Source organism: Pseudonaja textilis, chromosome 3 (genome assembly GCF_049901715.1).
Source record: "Pseudonaja textilis isolate UNSWEBS1 chromosome 3, rPseTex1.2, whole genome shotgun sequence".
Classification (NCBI taxonomy): domain Eukaryota; kingdom Metazoa; phylum Chordata; class Lepidosauria; order Squamata; family Elapidae; genus Pseudonaja; species Pseudonaja textilis.
The window spans coordinates 33,540,646-33,557,194 of NC_141992.1; the positions used below are offsets into that span (position 1 = coordinate 33,540,646).

Genomic DNA, 16,549 nt, shown 5'->3' on the forward strand with positions numbered 1-16,549 from the left:
GCACAGCCACAGATAACCATGTTGATACTAAAATGATTACACACATGCAATGATATCATCATGCATGTGTATTTTATGTACTTGAGTGTTGCAATCTTGTTATCAAATCATGGCACTTGCATGCTAACATCACCACCCACATGATCATACTCCTTGCCCTCCATGGACATCCATGGGCAGAGCCAATCAGATTTTTTTTTCCCAGCTGATAATCAACAAGCCATCATCACAAACAATTTCCATAGCACTGTGACTAACTAAATCAGCAACTTAGAGGAAATGAAGCTGAAAACAAATACTATAATTCCATTAAAATTCCATTTAATCCCCCTCACAGGGAGAAAAACATAAAAGGAGCTTTAGCAGCTACATCAAAATGGAAGTTATATGATTCCAAATTAATAACAATTAATGTAATTGTGGTAGTATCTATGAATTTTTTGAAAGGTACTCATATGCTTCTAATTTTCAGATCCTGCAACATACGCTGCAAATATATATTCTAGTAGTATAGCAATCTAGTATGAAAATGCATGAAATAACCTTGTAACTTTGCATTATAACTCATAGCTACTATATTTCAAAAGGTTCCTTATTTATATATGTATCTGTATGTACAATGGAAGAGTTTCTCTATTCAATTATCCTCTGGAAGAATTTCCCCAGGCCCTGGAATTCTGGAAACTCTCCCAAAGGAATAGAAAAATGCACCAACAAAACTTCATAGACAAGTTTAATTCAAAGATGTTGCACTAATGCTCTTCTGGGGTAAATTCAGCTGTAACAGTAAAGACTCATCATGTTCAAAGTCCACCAAAAGAAAACTACTGCCAGATAAGCAGCTAAATGAGCAATTTGACACATAAAGGCATGCAGAGCCATACCAACCTGGACTTCTTGGGCTTGGCTTTGGAGGAAGTCTCTAAGATGTTCTTCTTCTCTTTGGACTCCTTTGGGACTTTAGGCTCCCGAGGCTTCCTGGGTTTCTTGGCCCCTTCCTGCTTGGGCTCCTTGGGCTTTTTGGGCTCCTTGGGCTTCTGGGGATCTTTTGGTTCCTTAGGTTCTCTTTTCCTCTTTGGTTTTACTTCTCTCTCATTGCCCAGCTCTTGCTGCCCCAGCTCTTTTTTCTTTCGTTTCTTTTTTACTCCAGTACCCCCAACCCCATTGTCCTGCATCCCATTATGGCAGGTTATCATATTCTGCACAATCTCACTGGGTACCTCCACAGACAGCACATTTTGATGGTCCTTATGGGCCAGGCTCACGCTGGCCAAGTCAGAGATTGTCACCAAGTCACTCAAATCTTCCTGATCTGGACTTCCATCAAAAGGGGACTGTGGCTTGCATTCAAAGGTGATGGAGGCATCAGACATTGGGGAATGAGTCAATACTTTAAAATTTGGCAGCTATATTTTTTTTAAAAGAAGAGGAGAAATAAATATCATTTAAATAGAATTATTTAGCAGCTTACAAAGAGACATTCTTTATGGGAGCATTATTTTTCAAAAAGCTGTTTCACAAATATTATTTTGAAATACGACAATGGAATGCTTCAATCAGTACTCTATCTTAACTCCAGAATATACCTGCCAATGTCAGACTACTTAGCTCACTACTTTGTCTAGTCCTAAAATTTGTGTGAGATGAGGATGTATGAGAATAACATCCATTTCTCAACAGCTTTCACTGCTTCACAGCAGGAACTAATAAACATGTATGCCAGATTTTCCTGAAAAAGAATTGGTGTTACTTGCATGTTAAAAAGTTTATGAATTGCCCAATTCAGGATTCTAATTAAACACTGGAAGACGTTATATATGATGTAACTTCTTGCCCATTTACAACAGTAGAGGAATAACATTTGGAATTTAATGAAAGACTACAAGTTATGCCCATAAACAAAGACCTTGTTTAGCAATCATAACTGGAACTGGCAGTTTAGCGAAGTAGTCACTAAGTGAAATTGCAAGTAGTCCTATAATTTTACTTCAGCTTTCCTTTGCTTTATAGACCTGCAAAGGTTGTAAATGCGAGGATTTCTCATATAATTACTTTTTCATCATTGTCATAACTGCAAACTGTCACTAAATAGACAACATAAACAAGGACTATCTGTGCATATTTGTTGTTAGCCTATTTCCATCCTCCACCCTGTTTCAATATTAGCAAGAACTTTAAAAATCCACTCAAAAATCCACTACATATAAGAAGTATTAAGCAAAATCTAAAACATAAATTTGGTATTATGGTAAAAAACATGGCTCAACTTCCATCAATACCTTAAAATGCAGTACTCTATATTTTAACCAACACTACATTTCAGAAGAATTTCATCATTTGTTCATACTTGTGATCATTTAAATCTTTTCCCAATCGCTGTGTTGCTTTCGTAAACTGTATCAAGGAGCTCTATGACCTAAATCCAAAAAACCTTTAACAATCTAGTCAAAGTGGTCTGTCTTGGTGATTGTAATGTTGCATAAGGAAAGGAAAATAAAGTATTATCTCAATGTAGTTAAATTAAGAGCCACTTTAAAGCAATAGGTTTGTTTTGCGAAGATGAAGATTTCTGTGTCTCTTTTAGCATATGTGATTATCGGTTTTGTAGTTAGCACCTTTGCTTTTATTTGGAAACTGAATGTATCAGTTTTGACACACATTCTGTGGAGAATGTTGTCTACTCCTTTGTTTATATAAGTGCTGAAAAATGCTGGCTTTCAACTTAAGAATTTATTTTTAAACAAAACGTGAACAAAAATCTCACTGAAATCAAGATTATTCTGATAATCTGGGCTAGAGAAAAGTTCCCTGAAGATGGGCTTAGGACAAACACCTGTGGGCAGGACAAGGCGTAACGGATAGAAACTTAGCAAGGAGAGATCTAACCTCTCTAAGGAGGCGTTTCCTGATAGTGAGGACAATTAACCAGTAGAATGGCGTGCCTCCAGAAGTTGTGTGTATTCCATCGCTGGCGGTTTTTAGGTCAGCCATTTGTCCAGAATTGAATAGGATCTCCTGCTTGAGCAGGGAATTGGACTAGAAGACTTCCAAGGTCCCTTCCAACTCTGATAATCTGTATCCTCACTTACCTTACTCACTCCCCCATCCAGCAACCACTCAAAGTTACAAAGTTATAAAAAAAACCAACACAGTTTTGTGACCAATCATTGGATTTATGACCAGCATAGCATCCTGAAGCATAAGATCACTGTTCATGTGCTTTACAATCAGTTCCTGAAAAGCAGTTAATGGAGAATGCAGAAGTAAAAGTGTACTACTTAGTGCAGCAATAAAAAACTGTTAAGTGATTCATTTAACAACCAAATAGAAAGTGATGTTGTAAGCCTGTTGCTGTCATGCCCTGTGGGAGTCTGAATCCGAGGAGGAAGACAAACAGCTGACTCGGAACAAGAAATAGGTTCTGTTGGCTGTGGAGGAAACTGGGGAAGGGCAAAGTCAGCTGGGCAGATCAGGGAAGAGGTAGAACAAGGGAGAGGGGGTTCAAAGGAAGACCAAGGTCCACCCCCTCTTCATCCGAGGGCACGCAGGAAGAACAGACAAGAGAGCAACATGGGTTGTGTGGCTTACAAGGGAGGAAAGGCCCCTGATTCCCTTCACAAGGCACACCTGAGAAGGGAGTTTAAAGGAGAGGCAGTTTGGGAGGGGCGTTTGTGGGAAACTATTATCTCATATTGGCTGCTGTTATGTGAGTTCCTGGCATCCTCCCAACTGGTTTGACTTATTGCCGTGTTACTTCACTTTTGGAACTCCTTACCTTGCCCTGCCAGATTTATTACCTTATTTTGTCTTGCTGAATTCATAGTTTAAAGTTTTCTGTTTATAAAGTTTTGGACTGGAATATCTGTAGTCAAAGATTGCAGGTTCCCGGGAGAGTTTTTCTACAAACTGTAAGATAACCGGGACATTGGGGGCAAAGTTGGAGCTAATAAAGAGACCCCTACTTATTATTCTGGCTGTGTTGCCTTTGTGCCATGCCCATGGACATCACCGTTGTAGTCAGATGATTTGATATGTAGCAACCATGATGCTTAACAATGCAGTTGCTGGTCCCAATTCTGGTCACTAAGTGAGGACTATAGAAAAACATGCACTTTTCAAAAACAGTTTCAGCCCAATTTGCTATGCTAAACTGTGAAAAGACTGATTTGCTTCTGACTTTAAGGTTCAGGTGAACCCACCCACAATGATTTGTAAGTCATGGTTTATGGCTTAGTGTGGTATGTAAACCCTTTAACTGAAATTTAATTTTTTTAAAAATTGATCATGCAAATTATATCACAAGTAGTAGAAAATCACAAAATGAATTTTAAAAACAGGACTAAGTAAAAAATAAGTAATGCTGTTCTTGAATGTATTTAGCAATATTAGAGTAAAGATTTCCTCTCTCCAGTCATTTCCAACAACTTACGACCACAACTGAGCCCAAAATTTATGTTGCTAAGTGAGAAATTTGTTAAGTGAGTTTTGCCCCATTTTATTACTCTCCTCCCCACATTAAGTACAATTCTTAAATTAGAACCTGGTTGTTAAGTGAATCTGGTTTCCCTGTGGACTTTGGTAGTCAGAAAGTTGCAAAAGAGGATTACATGACTCTGGGACACTGTAATCATCATAAATGTGAGTCAGTTTTCAAGTATCCGAATGTAAATCATCGGACCATGTTGCAACAGTGTTAAGTGTGAAAAACGGTCGTGTCACTTTTTTCAGTGCTGTTGTAATTTTGAATGAACTGTTGTAAGTTGAGGACTCCCTCTATAGGGGGCACTGCTCATCTCTGTTTCATAGCCAAGGGACCCTGAATTGTCCAAAGACACTTCCATGGTCATATGGTCAGCATGACTATATGCCAAGGCGCACAAAATTCTATTACCTCACCCCACCTATTTATCTACTTGCATTTGCATGATGTTTTCGAACTACTGGATAAGCAGGAACTGGGCAAGTAAACGGAGCTCCCCCCATTGCATCGCACTCAAATCTCAAATCTGGGCTGTCAGCTTTCCAGCTGATCAGCTCAGTGCCTTTTAACCGGTAAGCCAACGCTCCCCCTACAGAAAAAAAATCATTTCTCTACATACTGCCAATAACTTCTGCTGGGTCAAAGTTACAGCCCAGGTGAGACCTTGGTATCCAGAATGATGGCAGACATTGTGATTAATAAGAAGTTCACAAGAACAATACTAAATGACACAGCAATCAGGATGATCACATTTTATTCTCTGTCGTGACAATATTAAAAGGAATGCAGTGTGTGACAAGCATATATTGTACATGTGTGTGTGTGTGTGTTCGTGTGTAATATATGTATGTATATGTGTGTATATACAGGGGTGGGATGCTACCGGTTCTGCCTGGTTCTATAGAACCAGTAGCTCTGAAGAGCAGCAGACACCAAACCGGTTCTGTGTCTGCTGCTTTTTGGCCCACCGCCCACCCGGGCTCTTACCTGTCCTTTATTTCCTTCTTTTTCAACCTCAGCTGATTTCTGCGGCACAGCTGAGGTTAGAAAAGCAGGAAAAATGTGGCTTTTCAAATGCTGCGCACTCACACGCAATGCTTTTCAGCTGTCCGGGCGCCACAGCGGATGGTTTTTTTATACACACATGCAGCGCGTGTCAGGCAAAACATAGTCACTGAACCAGTAGTAACACCGGTTGAATCCCACCCCTGTGTACATATAATTGTGATAATATACAAACACATATATATACATATCACACACAGACACACACAAACTTACACACACACACACACACACACACACTTTGCTTTTTTATGAAAAAAGGACATTGGAAGAATATCTGAAGGATAGTGAAGATGTCCTAAAGCTAGTATACCAGTATACCTACCAGGAAGGCTTACTGAGTACCGGACAGGCCAAAGTGGTCTACAAGAAAGATCAAATGGAGAAAAGAGATATAGGAAGACAAAGCATTACATGACCAGTACGTTAAAAAACATAGCAGGCAAAGCAAATAATAGCAAGACCTGGCAATGGCCAACAGCAGAAAAGTTGGAAAAAAGACAGAGGGGCTAATTCTGGCTGCACTTAAGAACAAATGCATGGAAAGCCAGAATTAAGAAGACAACAACCACAGCAAGTGCTGCCTCTGCATGGAAGCTGAAGAAACAGTGGACCACCTAGTGGGCCACTGCTACAGGAAGATTGCACAGAATGATTGCAAACAACAGCACAACAAAGTAGTAACGCTGGAAGATCTGCAAGAAATATCATTTGCCTGCAAGCAAGAACTTGAAGGACCATAAGATAGAGAAAGTCATAGAAAATGAAGAAGCTAAAGTACTCTGTGAGTTTAAAATTCAAATTGACAAGACACCTGCCACATAACAACCTAGACTTAATTATTGTTGATAAGAAAGGCTAAAAAAGTCTGGATAGAGAATGTGGCAGTACCTGGATACAGTAAAATAGAAGAGAAAGAATGGAGAAGTTAAATAAAATACAAAGATCTGCAAATAGAAATAGAATGACTGTGGCAAAATAAAGCAAATGTAGTACCAATAGTAATACAGTAGGCACCTTGGGTGCAATCCCAAAACAACTGGAGCACCACTTGAACACCATTGGGGTTATAATGAAACATTATCAAAATTCTTATTTGTAACTCTGAAAGCTATTTCCATTCAGTTGCTGCATTATTGGATCAAATCAGCCAATAATCTAATATATTGCAAGACTGCTCACCTTATTTCTGTTAAAAGTCAGAGTAAGAGTATTCCTGCCCATGTTCATAATGAAAGTTCCTTCTGTGCTTATAGGTTACCCTATGAATATGTATTTGTATTATTCCTACCAAGTCTCAATTGCTATGTTCCTGTTGCATTATTAATTCTTCTTGATTTAGGAAACGCTATTTTTTGTTAATTTTACATGATTGTATATGGACATCAGTAATTTAAAAGACAAATTAATGGCTGAATTAATTTTACACAGCACAACCCTATTGGGAAATAAATTTTACTTAGTTAAGTCTATTTCTGTAGTAGTATACGTAATTGTTCACCATGGAGAAAAATCTAGGAGTCTAAAATGACTTAATGGCATATAATCAATCCATGATTGCATGCATAAATTGTTTTTATATGACTCAGCCTCATACTGCTTGCTATTTAGAGTCATGATAGAGTTGAGCATCATAAAAGTTTAATAATAAAGTTATGCCCATATCTAAAAATTATAGCCTTTTAAATATTTTCCTTAAAATCTGATGAATATAAAAATAATTAAGTTAATTAAATGTGTCATTAAAAGTTCTGCTTTATCTACTGTTGCAGTTCTTTCTCTCTTTTACTTTTTCTATGCTTGCTCATTTTCTGTTCTGGATATCGTAATAGCAATAGCACTTAGACTTATATACCACGTCGCAGTGCTTTACAGTCCTCTCTAAGCAGTTTACAGTGTTTACAGATGCCAGAATAAGAGGAGGATTTGGTTTGCCTAATTGGGAGTTATATTACCAAGCTACAAATTTGATGTGGGTTAAGGAATGGATAACATTAAGAAATACTAGATTATTGACATTACAAGGACATGATCTGTTGTTGGGGTGGCATGCTTTTTTATGGTATAAAGGAATTAAGACACAGGGGTATTTTAGAAGACATTATATACGGGAGTCTCTGTGGTTAAACTGGGAGAAGACTAAAAGGCAATGTTATTTGAAAATTCCAGTCTGGAATTCCAGACTATTGAAGCATTTTCTTATCCTATAATATATAAAAAGGAACAAAGAGTTAGATATAGTGAAATATTGAATGAAAAGGGTGAACTTAAATGTATGCAAAAATTAGAGGAACAAGGTATAAAGATGAATTGGTTTTTATATGCGCAAATACATTCAAGGTATGGCAAAGATTCTAAAACAGAAGGTTTCTATGATAAACTGACTGACTTAGATAAGATTTTGACAGGTACTGATGAAAAGGTGATTAAAAAATTGTATGGATATTTATTAGAAATTAAATTAGAAGAAGAACAAGTTAAAGCAACCATGATTGCTTGGGGGAAGAATTTTGGATATGGGATTGATCTAGAGCAGGGGTCTCAAACTCAATTTACCTGGGGGCTGCTGGAGGCAGAGTCTGGGTGAGGCTGGGCCGCATAAGGGATTCCACAAAAAACATTGTTAAAAAAATATCCTCAAATGTCATCAATAGTTAATGATTTCTCCAATACATGAACTGTCCTGATCACATGAATGGAACATTGAATGAAGATCATGAACAGTTCCCCAGAACATGGCTTCTCCAGCTTACTCCTTGCTGCCAGAGACTTGACAACGCTTCCTCTCACATATCTGAGCCACATTTGGCTTGAGAGTAGAGGCACTTTATGGCTTGAAGATGATCATCAGTAAGTCTGGACCTGTACTTGAACTTGTTAAAGTTCAGGGTGTAGAAGAAGCCACAACGAGGAATGGTAGGCGGGACTTCCTTCAGAGGTCCATTCCCCCTGCGGGCCGCACTAATATTATATTTTCATAACATGGTGGGGGCCACAGGATATCGTCCTGCAGGCCGCAATTGGCCCACGGGCCACAAGTTTGAGACCCCTGATCTAGAGAAATGGCAAAAATTGTGGTCTCAAAATTATAAAATGACAATGTCAACAGCATATAAAGAAAATTTGTATAAGATGTTTTACAGGTGGCATTTTTCCCCGACAAGAATAGCAAGAATGTTCAAGAACAAATCTGAAAAATGTTGGAAATGTCATCAGATACCTGGTTCATATTACCATATGTGGTAGACTTGTGCGGATGCCAAAAAATATTGGGCTAAAATCCACACGTGGTTGGAAAAAATGACAAAAAAGCATATAGACTTGAAACCAGAGATATTTTTATTGGGAATTTTACCTGAAATATATAGTAAAAAATTGAAATACCTGATTGTAAATGTATTAACAGCGGCTAGGATTGTATTTGCCAAAAAATGAGAAAATACCACTACAGGAGGAAATCATTAAGAAAATATTGGAATGTGCTGAAATGAGTAGATTGACATTTGAAATCAGAGAACAAGATGATAAGCCATTTCATAAAATTTGGGATCTATTCTATCAATGGTTAGAAAATAAAACTTGGTAATGAAATATGTAAGTTCTTAGAAAATAATAAATATATAAAGATGTATTTTTTTCTTATTATATCTACAAAATGATTGTAGGATAGATTTGAGATGATAATATGAACTGCCATAAGACAAATTAAGTAAAATATGGATTATTTCATAAAACATGAATGAATAAAAGTATAGCCAAATGATTGATTAACAATGATATTAATGTATTTAATATTTGATTGAAAATATGAGAATATATACAATGTAATTGTAATTAAAGACTACAAAATGGAAGCATAAAACAATTTGTAAACCAACCGACACACTGTATGTATATATATGGAAGATGGCTTGATGTTTTTGTTTTCTTTGTCTATGTGTGTCTTAAAAACCAATAATTTTTTTTTAAAAAAAAAACAGCAACCCTGTGAGATGGATGGAGCTGAAAGAGCCTAACTAACCCAGAGCACTCAGTTGGAATATGATACGCTAACTTTATTAATGACTAGTTACCATATTTTTCTTCTTTTTTTCTCCTCACTTCTCCTTTCTCTTTCTTATGGGGACTTTGATATATATTATAAATATTCCAACTTAGCTAGAAGAACAGGTCTTGATATACTTAACATTATATATGTTGAACAAGCTATTATTTCAAATTAACATGTTAATAAGGGGACTGCTAGTTTAGAATATTCTGAAACAATGTTCTGTTTAAGCAAAGAGCCCATGTGCTACTACTGATGCAAAATATATATAACAGTTCATAAGTGTGGTAGAGGATGTTATCAGGAATTCAAGAGCATCCATAGTAGGACCAAAGATCTGTGCTTCCCATCAGAAATTGTGTAAACACTATGCGAGTACTGCACTTTAAAGACAAACTCAAGATAAATAGACTTCAAAAATGTGACCTATTTCTTTAACCATTTGCCTGTGTATTTGTAAAGTAGATAGACCTCCTTAGGCAGTTTTGAAAAGCACTTCAAAAGAGGTGACTAAAATGTAATTAATCCACCAAACATAACAGAAATATGACTGGCTTAACCACAGGCCATGGAGCACCATGCAATCCCAACAGATATTTAACTTGTAGATTTAACACTGCACATATCAAGGGAGAAAGGATGCTGAGTCTATCATTCAGCTTTTTTTCTACATGTCTTTCATCAACAGCAATTTGCACAGCTAACTTGGAAAAAGAAGAAAATGCATATGCAGAAGACAACCAACCCAAAAGCAGGTAGAACATTAGTTCTTATTTTATTTACTTAAGTTTTAAAGTAAGAAACTGTTCTTGATTTAAAAAGCAGTTTGCCACTCAAATCAACCTTATTGTCTTATATTTGCTTCCACTGCTGTTTCAGAAAATGTCTCCTGCCTTATCTAAAAATTGGGCAGTGTAGCAACACAACATGAATCTGAATGCAGTTGTCATGTTTGCAAATTAGAATAAAAATCCAAAATAGATGTAAACTTGTCAAGATGTCTGCAGTCACCAGCTTCTGGGGAAACAAGTCTTGAGAACTTAGCCATATAAGGAATTTACTTATTTATTTAGAGATTTATAATGTAGTTCAAGAGAGCTAATTCAATGTTTTTAAATTAATATGCTAATTCCATCTAGGAACTTCTTACCCTAAGTTTCTTTAAACCACCCCTTCTTCTAGAAAAAAGAGGGAAAAAAATTAAAGAAAACAACAAATGTTTAAAACTAGCCCTTGCTAGGACAGACATGGATAACAGACAAGTAAATATATTTACTTGCCACTTTTTGATATTCTTCTCAAGTGTATTAAACACTGCAAGTATCAATCTATATTTGGAACAGGGTTAACAGGGCATCAAAGCTATTTTAATTTCTCAGAATAAAACCAGAGAACCCAATGTTGTTTTATAGTCTAATATGCCATCATTACGAGTTGTATCAAGCTAGCTCTCAATACTACACAGATTAAATAAAAGCACTCAGTTAAAAATTATTAAAAGTCATAAATCTACAAATTTGTTTGACAAGGTGCACTCTATCTCTAGACATATTCACCTAAACATCTGATGAAATAGATATCCAAAGGATATTTACAAAGTGAAAAAGGGTCAAGAAAAGACAAAGGGCTGGAAAGTAATTTTGACTATTGCACATGGTAAAGCACAAATATTTCCCATCTGTGGTTGCATTTTTAACATGCTTCCTCTCTCCTTCCAGAATAATGCAGTTTGGAGAAGATATATTTCACAGCTCATCATTGTATGCTCCAAGTCACTTCACTAGAAATTATTACCAAAGAAAAGGAGGTGATATAAATACAGTTCTATCAAAGGCTTCAGTATTTTACAGAAAAAATAGACTTCCAAGGTAAAGCATAAATCTTAGTAAAACTGCTGTAATGCATAAAAGGAAACACTCACAAAGGGGCAGCAATACAGATTCTCCTTCAGAATACATTTGCTACAATCTGCTACATGACATAAAGCAGTTTCTCTGCTATTATAAGGCTTGCTTGGCAATTTATTATGCAAACTATAGAGAAAGAACATAAGGGGTTACTCTGTGGCCTTCGTGGAACACTTAGCTTCCTCTTTCCCTTCTATTTCTTACAGCCACTACTGCCTTTATCTTGGAAACCAACTCAATGGTAGGCTACCAAAGAATAAAAGCTACATCACTGAGAAAGGAGATTCAAGGAAAAAAATTTCCCATAGCATTCACTAGTATCCTGCCAATCAACAAATAAACATCCCCACGTCGTGCATTTGTGAAGAAAGATACACGTCTGTTTGTCCTACTTAACAAGAAATGTAGTTCTACTATGTCCTACATTGAGCTTTGAAGATTAGTAGCAGCAAATCATGGATTGACTTGATGTTCCTCTGAAGTTCAAAGGCACATTTCAAACTCTTCGAATTCTAATTTAGGAAAAATAATAATATAATTTCTATTCACTAGAAACTTAGGTTCAATTAGACATCTTACAGTTTCCAAGAGAAAGAGTCACATAATCAAACAAATAAAGAGAGGTACAGGTTCAACTTACTTATGGGACTGGAAGTTCCATCATTAAGTCACTGATATCGTAAGTGACACCTCATTTTACAACAATTTTTATGGTAGTCATTAAGTAAATCACATGTTCATTAAGTGAATGCAACTTCCCTAGTGGACATTTTTTGCCAGAAATTGGCAAAAAAAGTTTCAAATCATTATCATGGGACTGCAGGATGATGCAACCAACTAAAAATGCAAACTGGATGCTAAGCATCCAAACTGCAATCAAGTGACCATGGGGATTGAGTGATGGTCATATGTATGAGTACAGGTCGTCACTTTTTCCAAGACCATCATAACTAGAAATACCATTAAGTGAATGGTCATAATTCAAGGACTAAGTGTATTTCTTTTTCTCTCCTATTCAAGTAGAAATTATGGTACTAACTGCTGAACTACAACATACCAAGGAATGTTACACATATCTATTTTTGCAAAAAGTGAGCTTTACCAACCTGTTTTTCTTTCTTCTGTATTTTCATTATCATCAATTTGGGGGTATATATTATTTCTGCAAAATATAAAACAAAACTCATTCCAGAAATTCAAACACAGAAGATCAATCTGGGAAGTCTTTTACTATAATGCTCTTTCAAAAGTGCTACTGTTCACTTCATAAAAATATTATCCGTACAAGATGAGCTGCTAGAACATAAATAACAAAGTTCCTGTGTCACCTTAAAAGATTTGCTGGTTTACTGTGACATAACCTTTCAAAGTATTTATTAGCTTTTAAAATATCAAAGGACAATATTGTTTTTTTGTGGTGATAGAAATCCAATTTATTCCTTTCGCTGATGGGACAGGTTCATCTGGAGAAAGAGAATGAACACTTTAGACCCGGGAGTAAAAGCAGAATTGTGGTTTTTTTTTTAAAAAAAAACAGCTATGTCTTAACCACATTTGTTGGGCAACAAGCCCTATTAAATGTAGAAATTCTTACTGCTGAACATATATAATTGGGAATGCACTATAAATAAATTGCTGAATACAAGATAACACTACTGTACAGTGTTAGAGATATTGACAAACAGCTCTAGTTTATAAATAAAGGCAATACCTTTTCAGTTCTTAAGATATTCAAATTACCATAATTTTATTATTCCTGTTAAAAACATTGTTATCCATAAGGATATCTCACCACTAGTGCTCTTCTATGGAAATGAGACAGAAAAATAAATAAGCATGTACAGAATTCCTAATTCCTCTACTGTGACTGGGGGATTGGAATGCAGATCTGGGTGCTAAAATCACTACATTGGAGGACACTCAGTTGAAAGAGAATTATCTTAAAAGAAAGGGCTAAATATAAAAGTCATACAAAAGTTAGCTTCTGCTTTCCTGAGGAGCCCTTTCCCCTCAGAATCTATCGATGTTATGTACTGGGAGGAAATGTATAGAGCTCCTATCCCACAAGTAATTCAGAAATTTCATGACAGTTAAATTGCTTGCATTTTTGAATCTATACAGAAGCTAAATATCAACAAAATACAAGATCATACACAGAGCACATATACACATCAACCAATGTTGGTTTTGATTAGTTTGTTTAGCTTTAGTTACCATGTACTGGTGGTGATTATCATAAATTTTGGCTTGCATTTTAAAATTCAAAAACTTTCCTGCTGTTCTGATTCATTTATTCAGCTTTGATGTGTATATTCAGGTCTTCTAGATGTTGAGTTTTCAGAATACTTTTAAGTGAAGAATTTTCTATTTTGTAGACCATCATAGTTGCAGTGTAGTATTTTTTATTTTATAGTTGTAACGTTAAGATTATTTATATACAAGTTAAGCAGCAGGCAACACCCCTAATATAAGTATTACAGGCACAATACAAGCAACTCAGGTCCTGCAGAAAAAATAAGAATGCACGGCTTTTTCCTATGTTTGCACAGATCAGACAGGCAGACTCCCCCAAAACAAGTTGCTGAAATAGTTGCTTCTCTGTGGTGTAATGATTAAGGTATTGGACAAGCACTTGAGAGAGAGACACTTTAAATCTATGCTCATCCATAGCATTATTGCTTTTTGGCCCAATCTACCCAACAGTACTATTGTGGGGAAAGGGGAACACTTGTACCCTGCCTTGAGCTGCTGGGTCCATAAATTAACAAACACAAGAAGGTAGAGTGATAATAATCCATGCTGACTGCTACCCCCAAACAGTGAAATTAGTCAATTGGATAGCTTTTAATTGTAAAAAAAATAGAAAATATGAAGACAAACCCAATCAAAGCACAGCAAGAGACTATTTTCCATCCACCCTAGCAGCACAAAAAGAAAATGCACTTGCCTTTTCCAGGAGCAATACATTGCCTTTTTTTGAGGAGAGGAATGAAGGAACTTGTTCAGTTCAAAAATTGGAAACCAAAGAATGTGAACATTTCAAAGTAAGAGCTCCTCCATTTTTATTTCAATATCCTACAAGAGACATAAAATAATCTTATTTTTTTTTCCTATTACAAGCAAGACACTACAAGAGAAAGGAGAGTTATCACAGTTGCCTCTCTAAATATAAAAACAAAACAGAGGACATGTGAAATGATGTATAAATCAGTGATAAATCAAATCTTTCTTATACCAAAGACAGAATGTTTCATCACAGCTGACTAAAAAAGAGCCTAGACCCTGCAAATGATTTGTTTTATTACAATTTTAATTTTTTTAACCTAGCTTGCAAATCTGTGTAGATAATTCCTAAGTATTAGTAAAGACCATTAGTATTAGTAGTAATTAATTAGTAATAATTAGTAAACTATTATTATTTGCAAGTGAAAAAACATCACAAATCCTCTAAAATCAGCCCGTTGCCTAGACAGAGATGCAGTGCTTGCCTTCCCAGTGTTTTGTCCTCCAGATTATAGTTGGGTTGGGTTGGGTTTTTCCCATGAGCACTAAAACATGTTTTGTGTCTTCTGCTTTCTTGATGCATAGCGATTTACTATTGTGGCAAAAGCCATGCAACAAAGAACTTCACAAGGATAGTAGGGCAACTAATTAGTGGTGCTTTTGCAGAGGACAAATTACACCATGCATACATAATTTGGGAATTGCTACTGCCATTTTAATTTGAGAATGGGCAACTAGCAATGGAACTAATATCTCAGGAAAGCTAAAGAAAGATAGATACACCAAATTTAGGAAAAACATTTCTGGAGCAGGAACGTTATTTTCTCAGTTTCCTGGAATAAATCTCTCTTGAAACTACTCTCTTGAAAATCAAGCTGAAACAAGGTTACAATATTCACAGTAGAGCATGAACTCAGAAACACTTGAAGATTAAGAAAGGTAATTTAGCATTATACAGAGGTCTAGCATTTTATTTTAGAGATTCCAATGTAATGGCTCTATTAGGTAAAAAGCAAACTTGGACCAAGAGCCATTGTAAACCATTCAAGTACCCCTTACTAATCTCATGATGTAAGAAAATTCTGCCACTCATGTACGTTTTATTGGATCAAGCAGGTGTGTCTGCGGGGGGTGTCACTACTACAAAAGACCTAATGGAGTCAATTGGATAAAATGATTTGATTACAAATTATATCCAAGGCACTTCTATTTTTTTAAAGTCCATGTAAAAAATATACCCATGTATACAAATATTTACAATTGTTCCAAAGCAAAGCAAAATATACATAGTCCTACAATGTAGAAAACAAAAATAGCATAACAATCAGTTGATTATCAGCTATTCCTGAAACATGTGCAATGAATGAGAGAACAGTTTGCAAATTCACTGAGCAAAATAATTAAAATCTCTTTTGACTAAATTATATTTTACTCTAAAAAAAATCTGCATGATTAATATTCTGGGCTTCTTTCTAAAATAGTATCTGTTGGAAATGTGCAACTATCATGTCTATGCAGATAATTTAAAAGTTCAATAATGCACAAAATAGAGAATTTAATTGGCATTTTATTTGTTCAAAAAGGGCAAATGCAAAATTGTAACTCATTTAGAATACATTGAATAGCTGGAGGCAGAAGGCTGCTTTTATTCTTATACTTGAACGTGGAAAGCTGAAATAAGGATTTTTAATAAATGTACCCAAATAGCAAGGTTGGTTTTAGGTACTACACAATTTGATTTACAGAGATAAATGAGTGGAATTTACTGTTCTGCCACAGACATCAAAATGACTTAGGCTAGGCCCTTCTGTTCCACAGCTTCCTTGTTGTATGTTATTCTTTTTCAACTAGCAATTTCATGATTTGAATTCAGGACTTTCTGCATACAAAGCATGTGGTCTTCTATTAAGCTGCAAGTAACCTATTTGAATCCATTCAAAATGATACCATGAAGCTTCAAATGAATGACTATAAAGGATAGGTAGCTCTAACATAAAAACAAAGGTATTCAAGTTAATCTATAATAAAAAGTGGCAACCCCACCAC

At 35.8% G+C, this 16,549-nt stretch overlaps 1 protein-coding gene across 10 annotated transcripts in view; it reads right to left on the reverse strand.

The window, feature by feature from the left end:
- The window catches only part of CHD6 (chromodomain helicase DNA binding protein 6), a 147,082-nt gene that overhangs the window by 73,132 nt on the left and 57,401 nt on the right, over positions 1–16,549 (reverse strand). For all 10 annotated transcript variants that reach the window (XM_087929195.1, XM_087929198.1, XM_087929193.1 and 7 more), the window contains 3 exons: positions 14,448–14,575; positions 12,607–12,662; positions 889–1,406 (listed from right to left, as the gene is read on the reverse strand). In XM_087929195.1, the coding sequence (XP_087785321.1) occupies positions 889–1,406; positions 12,607–12,639 (551 nt within the window). In that variant the 5' untranslated portion in view covers positions 12,640–12,662; positions 14,448–14,575. The remainder of the gene's footprint in view (positions 1–888; positions 1,407–12,606; positions 12,663–14,447; positions 14,576–16,549) is intronic.